General features: G+C 48.9%; 1 protein-coding gene across 1 annotated transcript in view; it reads right to left on the reverse strand.

The window, feature by feature from the left end:
* Nucleotides 1–18,216, reverse strand: part of BSN (bassoon presynaptic cytomatrix protein) — a 108,122-nt gene extending 89,906 nt beyond the window's left edge. The window contains exon 1 of the mRNA XM_064156441.1: nucleotides 17,988–18,216. Within this exon, the coding sequence (XP_064012511.1) occupies nucleotides 17,988–18,166 (179 nt within the window). The 5' untranslated portion in view covers nucleotides 18,167–18,216. The remainder of the gene's footprint in view (nucleotides 1–17,987) is intronic.
* Between the last annotated feature and the right edge of the window lie 1,000 nt (nucleotides 18,217–19,216).

Genomic DNA, 19,216 nt, shown 5'->3' on the forward strand with positions numbered 1-19,216 from the left:
GGTGAAGAACAGCCTTGTAGCCATCAGGCAGAACTAGAAGGAAAGGAGGCAGTGGCACCCCAGCTGCTGACCCCAGGGATATTGCTGAAGGGGAGGATGCTCAGCACATCTGCCTGACTTGTGAAGAAGTCCTGACTTGTGAAGTTCTGCCATGCTGAGCACATCAAACTCCACATTCATTCAGGAGAGTGCTCGGGGTGGCCATGCCAGGGGCTGCTGCAGGCTCCTCTTCTCTTTACTGCAGGACATGGAAGGTCTGTAAGAAATGATGAAAACCCCTGGCACGGGGATGTAGCCCTGCAACCAACACCAGGGAGCATGCAGAGAAAGGGCAGCAGGGATAAATGTCCCTAAAGTCACAGTGAGGTTCACGCTGGAGCTGTCTCTTTGATCTGATTTTCACCCAGTGTGGCCTCTATATCCTTCCCCACTCCCAGCTGCTGGCTGTGAGCAAACCATTGATGCACTTTACAAATCATATCTTTTAGAAAGGGTCATGACAATCTTGAAGATACTGCCTGCACCAGAAAGGACAAGGATGACAACTGCTCCCTCTGCCTCCATCTGCTTATAACTGAGCTCTAGCAATGAAACAGTGAAAGCTGAGTGCCACAGTCATGTTTAACTGAAAGCCTTTGTCCCAGTAAAGCCATCAGCATGAATTACTCTGCTGTGTTTATGAAATTCCAGCAAAGCCAAAAGATAAACCATGGCATGAAGCTAAGGAATTTTTATGGCACAAGGCTCAGGAAAGCTTATCTTGTAAATCTATGATTATAACCCCCCCTTGAGAGCCTCACTGACTTTAATTGGCAGAGTTTTTTGTTTAGGTTGTTAGCTACTGCTAGAGCAACGCAGCACAAAGCTGCCTTGCTCTTGCCTTACTCCTGTGACATGCTTTCAGATGCCAAAACTGATGTCAGAAACGTTCAGCAGCAGTGACTGTAAGAGACAGCTTAAGATCATAGAATCATAAAGGTCAGAAAAGACCTCCAAGGTCACCAAGACCAACCACCAACCCAACACCACCAGGCCAACTAAACCCTGTCCTGAAGTGCCATGGCTACACATTGAACACCGCCAGGGACAGTGACTCCACCACCTCCCTGGCAGCCTGTTCCAATGCTTGACCACTCTTTTTTTTCTAATATCCAACCTAAACCTTCCCTGGTGCAACTCAAGGCTACTTCCTCTTGTCCCATCACTTGTTATTTGGGAGAAGAGACCAACACCCACCCCTCTACAACCTGCTTTCAAGGAGTTGTAGAGAGCAGTGAGGTCTCCCCTCAGTCTCTTCTTCTCCAGACTAGACAATCTCATTTCCCCCAGCTGGTCCTCCTAAGACTTGTTCTCCAGACCCCCACCACCTTTGCTGCTGGACTGAAAAAGGCACACAGACTACAACTACTACTATACTACTAGAATATTCAGATTTACATGGGCAAAAAGTAATTCAAATACGTGAGAAAGTTTCTTAAAAGCAGAGTAAAAGCAGCAGGTGGGAAGGTATGAAAGGGAAGTTTCCATGGTACCTGTTAGAAGATTAGGGCTTTAGGCAAAACATACACTATCAAAAAAGAGTTTAAGACATAGCCATAACGTGGCAACATAAGTAAAGGTGGAGGAAGTAAGGCTGCAGGAGCAAGAAGCCCTTCAAAAAGTAAATATTGTATCTAAATGTGGATAAAACCCAAAACAAACAACAAAACAAATGTGCAAATGAAATGTTGCCAAATTAACTTTATTAGCTTTTTTAAGGCATGCCAAAAATTTCCCTGAAGTAACAACTTATAAATTGAGGGGAAGGGGGAGAGAAATATTTTCCAAAGCTTTAGAAGCACAAAATCTGCCAAAGAATCTGAAAAACTGAAACACACAGAAATATCTAAGGAATGAAAAGGAGACTGAAACACACAGAAATACCTAAGGAATGAAAGACTGTAAAAGAGAAGATAAATGTAACCTTTGCCATGCTAAGGAGAAATTTATGAAGGGTCCCACACCAGAACAGTTTCTTTTACAGGATAAGTCTGCAAAACCAGCTCAGTAGGAGAAATATCAGGAGAAATATCTAGAAGGAAGGGGAAAAAACAAGTGAGAGATGGCAGAATAAAGGGAACTCTTCTTCTAGGTTAATAATTGATCACATTTTAGGAGGCCAAGGATAGAGATAGATTGTCAGGTTTTCACCAATACAGCTGCAGGACCCTGCCATGAGATAAGTGAGATATATTCATAAATGGGAAGGAGGGGAACAATGAAGAGACAATTTTGCTGAGCCATACAAATCTATTCAGAGTATTTGAAGGTAAAACTGAATGCAAAAACCCTCAGAAGGCTCTCCTGAAATGGGTCTCTCAAAATGCCAAGGCAGCTGAAACCCAAGGTCAAGGAACGCAGGTAACGCAGAGCAGATGAGACAGCCATGGCCACACGTAGTGATGGGCTCTAAATGAGATACTGCTGCTCTGCAAAGAGTTCTTCAAGCCATTTTGGACACTTCTCAGAAAATGTCAATGCAGAGCTCATCCACAAATATAGAACAATCTACAAAAAAACAGACAATTAAGTTATTTTGGGAAAAAGGCCTTCTGGAAAGCGATTCAAAGAGCAGAGCAGCCCATTCCCTTGACTTGCTTCTGGCTTTTTTCCCCCTCAGAGAACAGCATGAAGGTCTTGTTTTGCAAGGCTCCCTTTTGAGCCTCAGCCTTGATTCAATCCAGGAGCTGGAGAGATTTCTGCAGGCAAGTGTTCCAACACGAGAGCAATTTACTGCTGGTGGGTAATGAGGGGTCATTTCCAGTGGTCCAGCTCCCGTCTGGCTCCGCTGTCCTGTCCACACCACCCATTTGTCCCTGTGCTTCTACAAAACCTTCAGCAGCAAGAATCTGGTGTTTGACCATTAAGGAGCTGGGAAGACTACGTGGGCCTTTTTTCAGATGAGTTGAACTCATGCTCCAAAATCAAAAGCTGATGCAAAAAAAATAATGTATCATTATGCACCTCCTTGACAGCTTGAATCAACCAAACAGCCCAGAACAAGGAACAACACTCATCCCAGGCAGAAAAAAATAGGAAGTTCCATCAGAAAGAGAAGTGCTGTTAAAAAAGAGGTGGTAATGACATACCAGAATGAAACCAGCTTGTATTTTTAGCAAAAGGAAAGAAAAGCCCAGTTAAAGCAGCAATTTCCCAAAGAGGAAATCAGAGTACTGTACTGCAGAGAGACACAAACAGCTCCTGGTGACTGCAGTGAGCAGCAGCAGGAAAATCCTGACTTTGCACCCCTCTATGTTTCAGCCTGGGCAAATCAAACACAAGATTTCTTTTTTTCTTCATTTATTTGTCTGTATGTGTCTGTGAACATTTGTATCCACCCTGCATTCATGTCTTTGCACCTGACAGCATTTTGGCCATCTTGTAATTGTCTCTCTGAATCTTCTCCAGGCCGTTCAGGCCCTTCATTTTATTTTTGTTGTTGTTGTTGCCTCAGGTTACCAGGCTGGCTGCCATCTAAGGTGTGGAAAAGCAGTCAAAAGAAGATGACTTAGACAAGGAGTGAGGAATCAGGGGTCAAGTCATGTTCTTCCTGAAGAGCTCCAAGCACTGAGCATGTTGAAGGGTACGAGGACTTCATGTCCAGCACAATGAGATACCATTTAACAAGACTGTGTTTGTCAGAAACACTTCTCAGCTGCAGATGTTTATCCATCCTTGATGTTCTCCACACCAGCACATGTGGTCCAGTAATGTCAGCTGTTGGAGACAAGACTATGGCTGCAAGTGCCTGCTGGGGATGCCACCGTGGGGCTGCCAGTCAGCTGCCTTGTGCAGGATGGGGTCAATACAGCTGTTTGTATGGCTTGGCTTTGCACTTTTTGGTTTTCAGAGAGTTTTAACTGGAAGCTCCAACATGAATAGCAAATCAAACTCTAAATCAGTCCCATTTTGGTGTGTTAAACTTGTTATTCACAACAGGAAAGATAAAGCAAGCCCAAAGAACAATACATTACCAATACTGTCAGAGACACCATCAACTTCAATATTTCAAGCTGTTCAGTTTAAATGTACTTTTGAAATAGGAGAGGTTGAAATTCCCCTGCCAAATTCTTTACAGGATCAAAGGGAAGCACTTCTCCTGCATCTGCAGTTCTTTGAGGCACCTTGTTCCCTCATGTATTTCCCTCAGAGCAGAACATTTGTCCCAAAAGAGACTGACACATCTGCATATTTGAAGTATCTGTCCTCACATTCCCATTGAAAGGCTAAACTTGGCAGGTAAAATTTAAGGCTGAGAAGTTTACTGGCTAAGTAAAACAGCTTTTGCATGCATTGATAAGCAGAAGGCATTTTACTGCCACCCAAAGCAGGCTAGCTGATATTGTTTGCCTGTTTCAAAGCAAAATAAAGGCATAAACACGTGTTAATCCAGTGTTGATCCAACATGGGTTGGAAACCCGTTGTGGAGCCATCAGGAGTTGCATCCTAACAAGTGCAGCTTTCTCAAGATGGGAAAGGAGAGAGATGAAGTAAAAAAGGGCCACCTAAGGAGATACCTTTCAGACTTTTGTCCCAGAATGATGATTTCTGGACAACTTTTTTTCCAGGTTAAGGTAATCAGCAGCATGTGTAGTAACAGGGACCATCTTCTCCACTCAACAAGAACTGATGTACTATCACAGATGTAGTGTAACCAGCCAAAACCTAGTCTAATAAAGTAGAAAATGGACTCTACCTGCTCTAACAATCACCACCATGAACCACCTGTTCAAAGGACAGAAAGGAGGACACACTCCCTCTGGCTTCACAACCTCACCCAGGCTGGAGGTGCTCCTGCAGGACCAGCAGATTCAAAGATCTTGACTCTGTATAAATGGAAACCACTTCTTTTCCTCGTGTGCTCCCCAGCTCAAGGTTCCCAAACAAAACATCCACAGCAACTTGTAAACAGGAGGGAAAAGAAGAAAGCTTGGAAAATTCCGCTCCTGGGACTGCAGAGCTGCCCTGAAGACAAAAGGACAGCTGGGGCAGATGCTGAGCAGCACAGACCCATTCCCAGTGGTGTAAGCAGAGCCCAGCGTCACCTCCTCTCGTAGGCTGGCGTCAGGAGTGTTCACAGAAAGCTGCCGGTGCCTCCTGGCCGCGACACAATGTGCCCCAGCACTATCTGCTGCAGACATCTCCTGACTTCCTAGCACACAGCACACAAATGTGTTTTGGGAGCAGCCTGACAGTGGTTTCCCTGCCCTCCTAAGAGCCATTCCCAGCAGAATGGAGAGGATGGAAAGGAGGGTCCACAAGGGCAGCAGTCCAAAGGATTGCTATCAAAAGTTGCCCACTTCTTGTGGAGATCATACAATGGGTTGGGTTGGAAGGGACCATTAAAGGTCATCTAGTTCAACTCTCACTGCCATAAGCAGGGACTTGTTCAACTAGATCAGATTGCTCAGAGCCCCATCCAACCTGACCCAGAACATTTCCAGGGATGGGACATCTTCCACCTCTCAGGGCAACCTATGCCAGGTTGTAAAAAAATTCTTCTTGGTATCTAACTTAAATCTCTCTCTTTTAGTTTAATACCATGGTCCCTTGTCATGTCACAACATCTGCTAAACAGACTGTCTCCATCTCTCCTATCAGCCCTTTTAAGTACTGAATGGCCACAAGAAGGTCTCCCTAGAACCTTCTCTTCTCCAAGCTGAACTCTCTCAGCCTGTCCTCATAGCAGAGGGGTTCCAGTCCTCTGTTCATTTTTGTGGCCTCTTCTGGGCTCCCTCTGATAGGTCCATATCTTTCTTGCACTGAGGACTCCAGAGATGGACATGGTACTCTGTGATGATGATCATGTAGAAATCTTGCTGTAAACAGGTAAAACGAAACCCAAAATACAGTAAGTCACCATTCGTGGGCAGAAGATGCAGTTCAGAGGAGCTGTGGGAAAGATCTGTGTACTTCAAGGACAACACATGGCTCATCACATCCTAGTGCTTGGTCCTACAAGTACTACAGTAATGGGTCCCAAACTTGGAAACCTACACTGAAACCTCAAACTCAAAGGCAGTAACACAACAGAAGTTACCTTTAGACAAGGTACTGGAAAAGAACACTGCAAAATCATAGAATCACAGAACTGTTTAGGTTGGAAAAGTCCTTTAAGATCATGGAGTCCCAACCATTAATCTAACACTGCCAAGTCCACCACTAAAGCATATCCCTCAGCAACACATCTATGCACCTTTTAGATGCCCCTAGGCATGGTGACTCTACTACTTCTCTGGACAGCTTGAAAAATTACTTCTGCAAGCACAACAAGAACAGTTTAGGCTGTGACTACCTCGGGTGCTTAAGCTAACTAGATCAAACCCAGCCTGGCCAGGCCAATGTGTGCTGGTATTGCAGTGTCCAACTGCAATGCAGAAATACCTGGAAAGGCTTCAAGCCATCAGCATTTGCTGGGTGCTAACTAGGAGTTTAGTGCTTGAAAAAAATCAAGAAAGAGAAAGAAAAAACCCAATCAAACAACAATTTGTCTCCCTAAGAAGATTAATAGGTGCATTTAAAGAAATCAGTCTGTAGGCTTAATGAGAAAGAGGCAGCAAAATCCTAAATGTGAGACCTCCTACAGTTTTTCAGTCCAGCTGTACTGTCAAATAATAGTTTATGTAACTGGGATTGGAACAAAATAAATTAAAAGTAATTTCATGTTTCACCAAAGGAAAAAAAAAGTACAATTGGAGTCATCGTGGAAAGAGCTCTAGTTCAAGTGCTGCATTTCCCCCCCAGCCTTCCATAAGCTCCATACCATCAGCTGGTTTGGTGTTTTCAAAAGGGGAAGGCAAATTACCAAGTCCCTTAAGAACTTATTACACATTTCCAAATTTCAGCTGTTCCTATTTTATAACTCATCACTTCACATCTCTGTAACTGAAATGTTTTCTTCAGGAGATGAAAGAAGAAAAAAGTAGCTGTTTTTCCTAGGCTGCAATCTGGTTTTTCTGGTTAAAAAAAAAAAACCACAAGTGGTTAACAGCTACAACATGTCAGTCTGGGAAAGTAATTCCCACACACAATTTCATCCTTTTGCAGACATGAAATATGGCAAAATCTCTCCATACTCCTCACGTCTAGACTGGTGAAGGAAGGATGCAAGCCACAGACTCTTTCTCACACTGGGGAGACCATGGTGGACCCAGATGGGTCTCAGGTGGGCTTACAAGAGAGGCAGGACCCCCTCTGAATCCATTTAATGATAGAAAAAGACATTTCTAACATTGACTTCATGCTTGCATATGACTTCCAAGGACGGAGCACCCTGAGACTCTGTCTGGAGAGGTCACATATTCCAATCACCTCTTAACTGTGCTCAAAATCCATCATTAAAGTGGAATTCCAAACTACATCCCCACATTCACAAGACTACAATCATCAGGAGAGTGCTGGTCCTGTGCAGCGATGTCTGCTGGAGCCAGGCTCTGAGCATGGCATCAGTCTCATGTCTCTCTCAGCCATTAGAGAAGCTAGTGAGCCTCCACTGCCAGCAAAGTCTCAAAACAGGCTAAAAGGCAATCTTCTACTGGCAGGGAAGAACAAAAAGAGAAATGGTTATTGACATCTGGTCTCTGAAAATCTCCCTACCATTAGTACCTACACAGGCATCTGTGCTGCCAGCACTTGAGGCTGGATGGAGGAGGATGTGTCAACTTCAAACTTCTAACACTGAGTTTTGTCACATCTGCACCAGGCAACGCTTTGGTCCAAGGTGAATTTTTCCTTCTGTGGCCCTCAGAAGAGCTGTCAAGTCCTCATCTGAAAATTATTCAGTGTGGGAAACTGCTTTGTCACGTCTGAGAAGCCGTGGTCCCTAGCAGGTCCTGGAGCCCAGTGACGAACAGTTAGTCAATCCCTGCTCAAAGAAACCCAACATTCAGCAACATTTCCCAAGCAGTGTGGATGCATTTTCCAGGCAGCAGCTGCTCACTCTAGGTTGTGTTATAACTCAGAAAAGGGGGAAACCCTCTAAGAGGAGAACAGGAGATGCTCTTCCTCTGGAGATGAGCTAAGCAAGCGCAAGTAGCAGAGGTTCAGATGACTGCTGGTGGGACAGGCAGCAAGTCATAGGCAGAAGACAGATTTGTTTAGGTTGCAAATGGCCTTAGATCAGGTCCAACCATTAATCCAGAACTGCCAAGATCACCATTAAAACATGCCCCTAAGTGCCACATCTGCATGTCTCTTTAATACACCTAGAGCCAGCAATCCAACCACCTCCCTGCGCCTAACACAGGGGCTCAGAAGCTGCAGGACATCCTGCACAGAAGTCTCAGTACAGCGCTGAAGCCTGCTCACCGAGAACAAGAAACACCTACAGACACAGGGACAGCCTCGACAGTCGTCAGGGAGGAAAGAAAGAACTTCTCACAGGATCCTGCATTGCTGCAACTCAGTGAAGTCCCTGTATAACTTCCATGCAGTGGAGAAAACTTGGTGTCCTTCACATGACCCTTCCTTAGGTCCTGCTGCCTGGCTGTGAACACAGAGGAGAGGGCCATGGCAGACAAGGGTAGGACCATCACATCATCTTCAAAGTCTCAGCTTTGAATCCTGGCCCATGTGTCAAGGGATGCCTTTGCTGTGTTCCAGCCATGCAACATGAGCCATCATCTGGCTGCAGAGCCATAACTGGGTGAATGTCCCATTCAACATCAGTTCATACTAAGAACCCTGCTGTCCAGTATGGCCTAAGTCTGATTCTTTGAACACCTGGACTTGAAGGTACTGTTATCCTTCAGGGAAGCATATGAAGCTTAAACTACATCTACATATCTCAAACACATGGACTACCACAGGCAAATCTATGGCTGCCTTTTGGCTTTGCCAAGGAGAGCATCCCACTGAAGATCTCAGTCATCCCTTTGTTCGACTACAGATGGGGTGTCTACCAGTGGGGAATGGCCCACAGGTCTTCCCTGGTCCTGTGCCCCCACCTTTGCCCACTGGTACCTTACACATCTTGTCAGTCACTTAGTTCTTGGACAACTGCACCAGCATGAGCAAGTGCTAATGGTCTCCAAGTGGCAACATTCATCTTGGTTATTTCCAGGTTGTTCCAACCTGGAACAGGAAGTGAGGGAAGGATAAGGGCAAGCTGCTGAGGTGACCTATAAGCAACAGGTCTCAAGGTCTGCTGCTGCAGAAGACACTAAGGACAGGGACAGGAGGAAAGTCTGGGGACAGACTGGGCAGGAGAGGTTTTGGGGTTTTTTTTGGTGTAGCTCTTCTTAGAAGCTGTCTAAGACACTTCAGCACATTAAACACACGCACATTTTTCTTCTATAGACAATGACCTAGAAACATAACTAAATCATTTTTGACAAAAGAGAATGCACCAAACTATTTAATCACATCTTCAGGGGGAATAAAGCCAGAACAAGCAGCTAATCTACTGCACATCACAGAAACCACAGTTCTGGGCTGAGGGAGGCTGCATCTCTTAGGAGGGGAAGCTTTAATTTAAGCCTTTTGTGATCATACTTCCCATTGCACCCCCTGGTAGTGCACTACTCCTACACTTATTTGTGCTCACTGTTTACACACATCTCATTGCTGTTCAGCTAGCTTGGGGCTCTGACTCCAAATTCTGGTTTGCCTTTCTTAGCCATCATAACAATCTTTACCACCCGGGGCCAGAAGTCAGGCTGGATGGCAGACCATCACTTCTCATCTCCAGCCAATTCATGACACTTTAAAATAACAACAAAAACAAGAGAAAAAAAAACGAACAAAATTAAAACTGTGTTCAGTTGTGGCCTGTCTTGACTTGGTGTTCCTCTGCCTCTGAGCTCAGCACAAGCAGGGACCTGCTGCCTCCTATCCCACTGACCCACTGTTTCCAGTCTGTTAATGGAGTCAAGGTCTATCTTTGATATCAAACAGACCTTTTGTAAGGGCATGTGGTGATAGGACAAGGGGCAAAGGTTTTAAAATAGAGCAGAGTAGATTTAGATTGGACATTAGGAAGAAGTTCTTTACTACCTGGATGTGAGACACTGGAACAGGCTGGTGAGAGAAATTGTGGAAGTCTCATCCCTGGAAGTCTTTAACACCAGGCTGGCTGAGTCTTTGAGCAAGGTGGTCTAGTGGGAAGTGTCCCTGCCTACAGCAGGGCAGTCAGAATTTGATGATCTTTAAAGTCCCTTCCAACTCAAGCCATTCTCAGATTCACACACTAGCAAACTCTAAAGAGACCAAGAGCCAGCAAGGTATCACCACCAGTGTAGTTAAGTCATCTTTAATGTTAAACATGAGCGAAGTCTGGGTAAGGAGGCCCCTAGGAACATGCCCTCCAGAGTCGCTGCAAAGCACAGGGATTCAGCAATGCTGCTCTCTCTTGCAGGCTCCTCAGTACCTCACTGGAGGTGCTGGGTGTGCTCAGCAAGGAGCCAGCTTGCTGTATGTATAAACACTTCTGAGCATCAGTGACATGAGAAGCAGTACGGTGAGCCCAGCCATGAGTGACAGGCTGCACAGCAGCACTTCGGGGTCACCACAGAAGACCAAAAAGCCCTGTTTGTAAGAACAATTGTGTCCACAGAAGGATGCAAAGATAACAAACCTGCCACTCAAAGAGACATTTAGAAATGCAGCAGTAGCTCAACTGCAGAATCTCCATCACAAGAGAACACCTGCACCCCCCATAACAGTTCACAGTGTGCGGGACCAGGATGACCACAAGCACTTGCTGCCAGTCACCAGCAGAAAACAACCTGGGCAGCATCCAGGAACTGTGGTGTTCACCAGCAAAGCCGACGTGATAACCTTATCTCCACGTTCAGTGAGGGGGCTGGGGCTGTTCAGCCTGGAGGAGAGAAGGCTCAGGGGAGACATTATTGCTCTCTACAAGTACCTGAAAGGAGGTTGCAGCCAGGCGAGGGTTGGTCTCTTCTCCCAGGCACCCAGCGAGAGAACAAGAGGACACAGTCTCAAACTGTGCCAGGGCAGTGGGCATTAGGAAGAAACTCTTCACAGCAATAGCGACCGTCCATTGGAATGGGCTGTCCAGGAAGATGGTGGAGTCACCATCCCTGGAGGTATTTAAGAGGAAGCTGGATGAGGCACTTAGTTAATTAGAAGGGTTAGGTGATAGGATGGACTCGATCCTAGAGGCCTCTTCCCACCTGGTTAATTCTGTGATACCATGGAGCCTTTGCCATGGAGCCCATCCACCCAACCTGCTTTAGGAAATGCTGTGGGCACCCCAAATCCCTGTTACATCCTTCTGGAGTTGCATCCCCCTCACTGGGAAATGAGGATTGCTGGAACAACACTCTTGGCCCATGAGGATTCATGGTGCCAGCCCACACAGGGAATGAGTGACAAAGGCTGGCACAGAGGCTGGACATGCTTCCCTGTCAGGAAGGTGCCTAGATGCATGGTGAGTTTTCCCCAACCAGCATAAACTCCAGGAGTACACCACAGCACTGAATACCTGTTTGCCCTGAATTGGAAAGATAATGGGAAGCATCAAGTATGTGCTCAACTCACACAGCAGAGAAAAGCAGCAGCTGCACCGGAGCTGCAGAAGTCAGCCAATCACACTGCTTGGCACAACCCACAGTAAGGAGGGACCCAGTGGATTTGGCACCACTGAACATCAGCTGAAGAGGCTGACCACCAGTATTCCAGATTTTGGGGCACAGCAAGCAGCTGTGAAACAGCTGCAGGCTGTGTGAGAAGGGGCCGAAGAGCTCTCCTGCTTTTCAGCCAGCAAAAGAAAGGGAGCCCCCTTGCTCTGCGAGCGGAAGCTGATGCCGTAGGGGTATCCCGGAGCCCCTGGCGCAGCAGAAGGGAAGGGCATGGAGCCGTGATGCCTCCAGCACAAAAGCCAGGCAGGTTTCAGCAGGGAGAAACCCCAACCTGCAAAGCAGACTGCAAATCTGTGTATTTGTTTTGGAAATAAAGGCATTAATATTTGATGCCAAACAGTTTGAATATTGATGAGTGTGTTCAGAGAAGAGGTTTTGGAGTTACTTAAGCACCCAGAATTGTGCCATCTACATTCCAGGGCCTAACAGCTGCTGTCAGAGCCATCAGAAGGATGTAAAACACCATTTGCTGAAGGGAAGACATGTTGCAGCTGACACCACCAGCCCATCACGGGAGAGAAGGGGAGCCCAGCGGGATATTTAACACAGCAAATGTTTTGACTTGCTCCATCAAGTAAGCCATTTTATACTCCTCCTTTTACCTTCTCTTTTGCTCACATAAGGCCTATGAGCTTGAAATGTTGCTTATCTGTTCTTCTCCTGCTTGCTTGAACTCAGCCTGAGCTCTGTCCTGACTCTCCAAACATGTGGTACCAAGTAACAAGCCAGCAGTGTGCTCAGGTGGCCAAGGCCAACAGCTTCCCTGCCTGTACCAGCAATACTGTGGCCAGCAGAAGTAGAGCAGTGGTCACGCCCTGTACTTGGCACTGGTGAGGCCACACCTCAAGTACTGGGTTCAGTTTTGGGGCCCTCACTACCACAATAGCGAGGGATGATGGAGCATGCCCAAGAGAAGGGCAACGAAACTGGTGAAAGGTTTGGAGAATAGGTCTGGTGAAGAGTGGCTGAGGGAACTGGAGTTGCTTAGTCTGGAGAGGAGGCTGAGGGAAGACCTGCTCATTCTCTAAAACTAGATGAAATGAGACTGTAGTGAGGTGAGTGCTGGCCTCCTCTCCCTAGTATCAAGTGTCAGAAAGAGATGAAATGGCCTGGAATGGTGCCATTGTGCCAGGAAAGGTTTAGGATGGATATTAGGACAAACTCTTTTACTGCAAGAGTGGTCAGGCATTGGAACAGGCTTCCCAGGAAGGTGGTAGAATCACAAAATTAACCAGGCTGGAAGAGACCTCGAGGACCATCGAGTCCAACCTATCACCTAATCCTTCTAATTAACTAAACCATGGCACTAAGTGCCTCATCCAGCCAGGTGGTGCCTCCACCACCTCCCCAGGCAGCCCATACCAATGGGCAGTCACTCCTTCCGTGAAAAATTTCTTCCTAACATCCAGCCTAAACTTGCCCTGGCACAGCTTAAGGCTGTGTCCTCTCGTTCTGTCACTGGGTGCCTGGCAGAAGAAACCAACCCCACCTGGCAACAAGCTCCATCCCTGGAAGTATTCAAGAAACATGTAACCATGGCACTTAGGGACATGATTTAATGGCCACAGTGGTGTTATGTCGATGGTTGGACTTCATCTTAGAGGCTTTTTCCAATCAAAACAATTCTATGAATCCAGAAACTAACATTTACCAGGAACATGGAAGGCTTTCCAGAGCCCCAGACTGCAGTCCAGCAGTCACATAGAATCATAGAATTAACCAGGTTGGAAGAGACCTCCAAGATCATTCAGTCCAACCTATCACCCAGCCCTATCCAGTCAAGTAGGCCATGGCACTGTCTCATCCAGTCTTTTCTTGATCATAGAGCTTTGCTTCATATGCAGCACAGTCATATGGAAATGGACATCAACTGCTCATTTCTGCAAGCTTCTGAAAAGTGACCATGTAAAATGAAAGAGGGAAACTTAAAAGCAATTAAAAAAACCAAATCTATGTATAGACTTATTACCCATTATTTCTGTGGTAGGCAGGAAAGCAAAGCCAATACCCAGCAAATGCAAGGGGGATACCAAAAGGGCAGGCAGAGCATCTGGACAGCACTAATGTTTTTTTTCTTAGGCTCGAGCTTCTTGAACCTGAACTTCCCTCTAACTGGGAAGGCTGCTTCTTTCAATCCTGTTCTGACTATAGTCTTTCCTATAACCCAATTTTTCACTCCAAGCCCCAACACCAGCCAAATAGACTGATCCTATATGTATATATAGCAAAGTGAACAGGATCATCATTTGTCTTGCTGTCCCAAGCCAAGCAAAGGCTTTAGGAGAATGCCTGCAGCACGCACAGGAGGTGATACTACTTAATACCAGAAACTTCCCTTCTTGGTCACTTCAAGACCTTTGACTTGCAGTAAGCCTACCTGAAGACTTGAGAAATGCTGTGGTATTCAAGAGAGCAGTTTCTTCATCACCAAAAGCAAAAGCAAAGGTCACAGTGATCTCTGCTATGGTAGAAAGCTTCCTCCTGACCTCAAAGCCCAGCCTGACTGTTTGCAACATGCATTTCCTAGCTCTGGAGGAACAGCGACGCTAAAAGCACCACTGCTCCTACTAAGCATATGTATTTATGGCTAGTCCTCAATGCTTCCCAGGAGACCAACCATCTTGCCCTCTCCTATCCTTCAGTCTTAGCTCATATATCTAGACATCAAAAAAGTCTTTTACAGGCTCCACATCCAAGCAGTGGATAGACCAAAAACCTGAATGATTTTGGCATAAATCAGGCACAGACAAATATGATCAGCAGAAGCAATAAAATCTCTCTTCAGGATACCAGGAAAACCAGCCATCTAAAACACTGTGCCCCAAGCTACGTTTCCACCCTTGGGATCACCCCTGCGTTGACATCCAACCGCTTTTCACCAATCCATCAACAGCACTGTAAAATGAGCTTGTCCTTTCTGTTTAGGGGGCCTCTTTGGAGGAACAGACCAGGACTCCATTGCCAGGCAGCTGGCAAGTTTTCAGTCCAAACACGTTTGCAACCAATTTGTGTTCCTTTGATCCCACGGCTTAATAATGCTCCATCTTTTCATCTCCTTTGAGGCCACAGAGCCTCTGTTTGTCTAGGCAGACCAGCAGCATCCTTCCCTTCCTCCTCCAACTCAGCATCACCCTGCCTGAGTGCCAGAGCCAGGCACAACACCCCTTGGTGAGATTCTAGCAGCCTTGCACAGGGGTGAGGTCTGCTAATCCATGCTAAGAACACCTCCTTGCCTGATGCAATCCTGCACCATGTTGGCTTCTTCCAGAGTTGGCAGAAGCTGGCACCTCACAGTGAGTGCTGTGCCTATCGTCCCTTCACCCTCTGGCTCTGCTGTGCCTCACCCAAAGCATGCAGCCAAAACCCCAAAGTTTACAAATAGCAGTAAATGCTGCAACCCACTGAGAAGATGTCATTTCTACAGGATGTTTTTTACTCTCCAAAGTCTCTCCTTGGTGTACAGTGCACAGTTTCATGCAAACAATGGCTACAGATGTAAACAGAAGACCTCCAGCGCACCCCACACAAGGGACTCAGGAAACTTCCCTGAATAACACAAAGCAAGAGGAATTGTGAAGAATTACACAAAGTAGCACCACTACAGCTTTCATTGGCTCACATACAGACTTAGCTTACTTAGCTCCAATTGAAAAAAAATATGCCCAGATATTAAGAGCAATTCACTTTCTTCCCCCTTGCCATTTGGGATTTCTGGGGCAGCAGTGTTTGCACCACTGCTCAGCCAGCAGAACCTGTGCTTTGCTAAGCCTTTTACAACATCTGGTCTACCTTACATGCCCACTCCAGCATCTCACAAAGACAACTTTCTCCACAAGGTCTATTTTTTCCTTCATTTCCTCTTTGTTACCTTGAATTAAAATCCCTCGGTGTTATCTCAGCTCCCCACACCCCTCCCACACTCAGTTCTTAAACACCGATACAGATCAGCAGCTTCCCTATCCCAGTGCTGCTCCACAGCAGCCTTTGCTGCCAGCCTGCAGAGCCCTGCGTGGCCCACCTCTTTAATTGCATGAATTAATTGTGAGGGAGGGCAGCTCCCCAGCAGCAGCTCCCCAGGAGGGGCAGGAGCAGCAGCTCAGCATACAAGGGCTTGAGCGTGGCTGGCAAAACCAAAGTGGTGTGTCTGGCAGTAGAGCAGCAGGACTGCTGCAGGACCTAGCTCCTCCACCCCACCACCCCCATAGGTTCTGGGACCCTCAAAGCCACGAGGAGTGTGGAGACTTTCAAAATCTGCCTGGATACTGCAATCCTGGGAAAGCTGCTCTGTAAGATCCTGCTTTGATTGGACTAGCTGATCCCAAGAGGTCCTGCCCAACCCTTGCCATGCTGTGATTCTGCCCTAGTCCAACAACGAGCACAGACCCTGGGCAGTGCTGGGGGAGCCAGGCAGCAGTGCCAGAACCAGACAGAGAGGGCACAATCTGCACAGCTCCCTCGGCTGATCCTGTCACGATGGCCTAAATGGCCCTGCAGGTATTCAGTATTAAATTGTCATCAGCAAGCTACAAACAACTTCTGGCCAGCAGAGTGTGAAGCAGAGGAGTTGGCGACTCTTCAGCAAGGCAAACTGGAAAAAGTACAGAGGAAAATGGGCACATTTTCACTCGGGGTATTTTTTCACACTCTTTGTGTAAAAGTTAAGAGCGATTTCACCAAGCAAAGGCTGCCCACAGTGCAGCCGCCCTGGAGGATCCCTGAATCCCATTTGGATATGACAGTGCAGCCTGCATCAGTGATTGCAGCCTGCTGGCTGGCTGGGAGCAAGAGGAGAGCATCACCAGGTGAGACCACAGCCTTCCATTTGGGCTTCCACTTGCATTTTCCCCGTTTGAAGGAACACAACCAGCAACACCAGCAGCGCTCATCGCTGCATGGGCGAGGCAGAGAGCCTCAAACGCTGCTGCCTCACCACGCACCGTAGGCACACCGCCTGCAGAGTCCCCCGCATCCCTTCGTGAAACTTTCCACTCCTTGCATTTATTTTACCAGACAGGATGGTATTTCGGGACTGGTTTGTTGTTTTGGTTTTTTTTTTAGGAATATCTTCAATCCCACGCCCATTTCCAAAGCATCTCCCTTCTGACTGACACTGCCTGGCAGAGGGAGAGCAGCTTGGTGCCGTTCCCCACGAGGTTTTGCACCGATGACTCCTGGCAGGGCTGCACGTCCCTCCTGTTACATAACAACCTTTCCTGTTTGGTGCCAGCTCCAGTTTGGGTGGCTGTGTTTGGGGCACTGACACACCGTGGTGTTGTCAGCTGCTGCCAGGCACTATCCCCCAACCTTGACTGGATCCCCCAGTCCACGCTCCCCAGACCCAAAATGATGTCCCTTCCTCTTCCTAATTCCACTCCCCCTGCAACTGCCCTGGCCCTCACTGCTGAACCTCTGCCTACCTGGCAGCACCTACCTTTCTCCTGCCCCTGAAAACCCTGCACTCCTTATTGAGGGCATGCCATCCCTCTCCTGCACCCAGTCTAAAACCACACCCTTGCCTTCCCTTAGCACAAATGAGTGTCCCCAAGCTGCCAGCTCTCCTGAGGCTCTAACCCTTTCAGCAGCGACCTGCCTTACTGACTTAGGTGCCTCTGTCTGTTTCCTAAGCCATGCTCCACCTCCTCGCCTGCCCACAGCCCCTGCCTATTGCCTGCCCACTCACCCGCTTACACCCCTCAAGACTGTGCTCTGGTTTCCCCTCAGTTTATGCTGCTTGCATGCCCCTCTCTTACCCTCACCTGTATTTGCCTGTAAGCAGCCCATAAACGTGTCCCAAGTAGCATCTCCTTCTTGCGTGCCCCACAGCACCCCAAACTGCACCCAAACAGCATTTCCTGTCTACATGTCCCCAGCCACCTCCTGCACACTAACCTGCACCCAAGCAGCATCTCCTGCGCTTGGAATGCCCCCAGCACTCCAACCCGCACTCAAAACCCTTGCATCCAATTGGCACGTCCTGCCTGCACACCCTCCAGCACCACAAACTGCACACCACAAACACGCACCTAAGTGACATCTCCTCTGTCTGTACTCCCCAGGATCCCAACCTGCACGCACAACGTCTGCATATTCCTAGCCACCTCCTGCACCCCAACCCGCACCGAACAGACCTACGATCAAGCAACGTTTCCCTCTGACTGTGTGCCCCCAAGTACACTCTGGGCAGTGAGGTCCCAGAGTCCGCGCCCCACGCCCCCGCATCCTGCCGGCACCCACAGCCCACCCACGCCCCTGCAGCCCATCTGCTCCCGTACACACGGCCCCCCGCAGCTGCCCCCGCCTTCGCCGCCGCCCGCCCGGCCCTGGCCGCGCCCCCCGCGCTCTGACCTGGGCCCGGGCCCGGCAGCGCTGCCTGGGAGCTGTCCGCCGCCGCCTGGTGCTGAAGGCGGCTTGGAGAAGGCGGCGGCGGCGGCTGCTGCTGGCGGCGGCGGGGCTCCGGCGGCGGCGGCGGCGGGCGGGAGCTGCCCGTCGTCGCCGCCGCCCTCCAGGCTGGCCTCGTTGCCCATGGCGGGCCGGGCGGGACCGCTCCCTCAGCGCAGCGCCGCCTCCGCCGCCGCCATCAGCCCCGCGCCGCCATCGCCGCCTGGACCCACCGCCCCGCGCATGCGCCGGACGCAGCCCGCCCGCCCGCTCGCGCCGCGGGCACGCGCGCCGCCCCGGCCAATCCCCGCGCGCCGCCCCGACCCCTCTGCCCGCCCCGCGCCCCGCCCGCCGGCACGCGCCCCGCCCCGCGGCCTGCGCCCCGGCAGCCAATAGCGACATGAGGCCACGGCGGGCGCGCCCCACGCGCCAAAACCGCCGGCCAATCGGCGCTCCGCAGCGCCCGCGCCCGCCAGGCGGCGCCCCAGCAGCGTGCAGCCCAGCAGCCAATGAGCAGTCTGCCTCTCATGAGGTCATACCCCGACAGCCAATGACCATGGAGGCACCTGTGAGGTCAAAACCAAACAGCCAATCAACTTCTAGACTCCATGAGGTCACATCTTGATGACCAATAAGTGCTCACTCTTTCCTGAGGTCACACCCTGACAGCCAATGAACACCCACGCACCCATGAGGTCACAGGCTACTGCAGGATGGCGCATAGCAATCACCTCTGAGTTCACAGGCTGCTCCAGGAGAGCACACAGTGCCAGGGGATAGGCTTTGCACACCCTTGGAAACTCATTGTCTGTCAGCCAATGAGCAGCCCCCCTCGCCTGAGGTCAGGGCTGCTCAAGGCTGTCAAACTCCACCAACAAATGAGCATCCTGCACCCTTGTAAGGTCATACACTTTCATTATGGTATCGTCCTTGTCTTGCTCCCTGCAAGGTGGCAGGCAGTCCTGGGGTGTCACGCACTCCTGGCCCACGAGCAACCTGGTATCTCATGTGGTCATAGGTTGTCCTAGGAGGCCAATCAGTGCCAGATAATGAGCATGCAACTCCCTCTGAAGACTCCCCCCTGCTGCCATGCAGTGCCTAAGGGGTACTGCTTTGAGGTCACAGGCTCTCTAGGGAGGTAATAGAGGCCTCAGCCAACCATCAGCCAGACCCCCACAAAGTCACCAAATGCATAT

Source organism: Pogoniulus pusillus, chromosome 16 (genome assembly GCF_015220805.1).
Source record: "Pogoniulus pusillus isolate bPogPus1 chromosome 16, bPogPus1.pri, whole genome shotgun sequence".
NCBI classification, from domain to species: Eukaryota; Metazoa; Chordata; class Aves; order Piciformes; family Lybiidae; genus Pogoniulus; species Pogoniulus pusillus.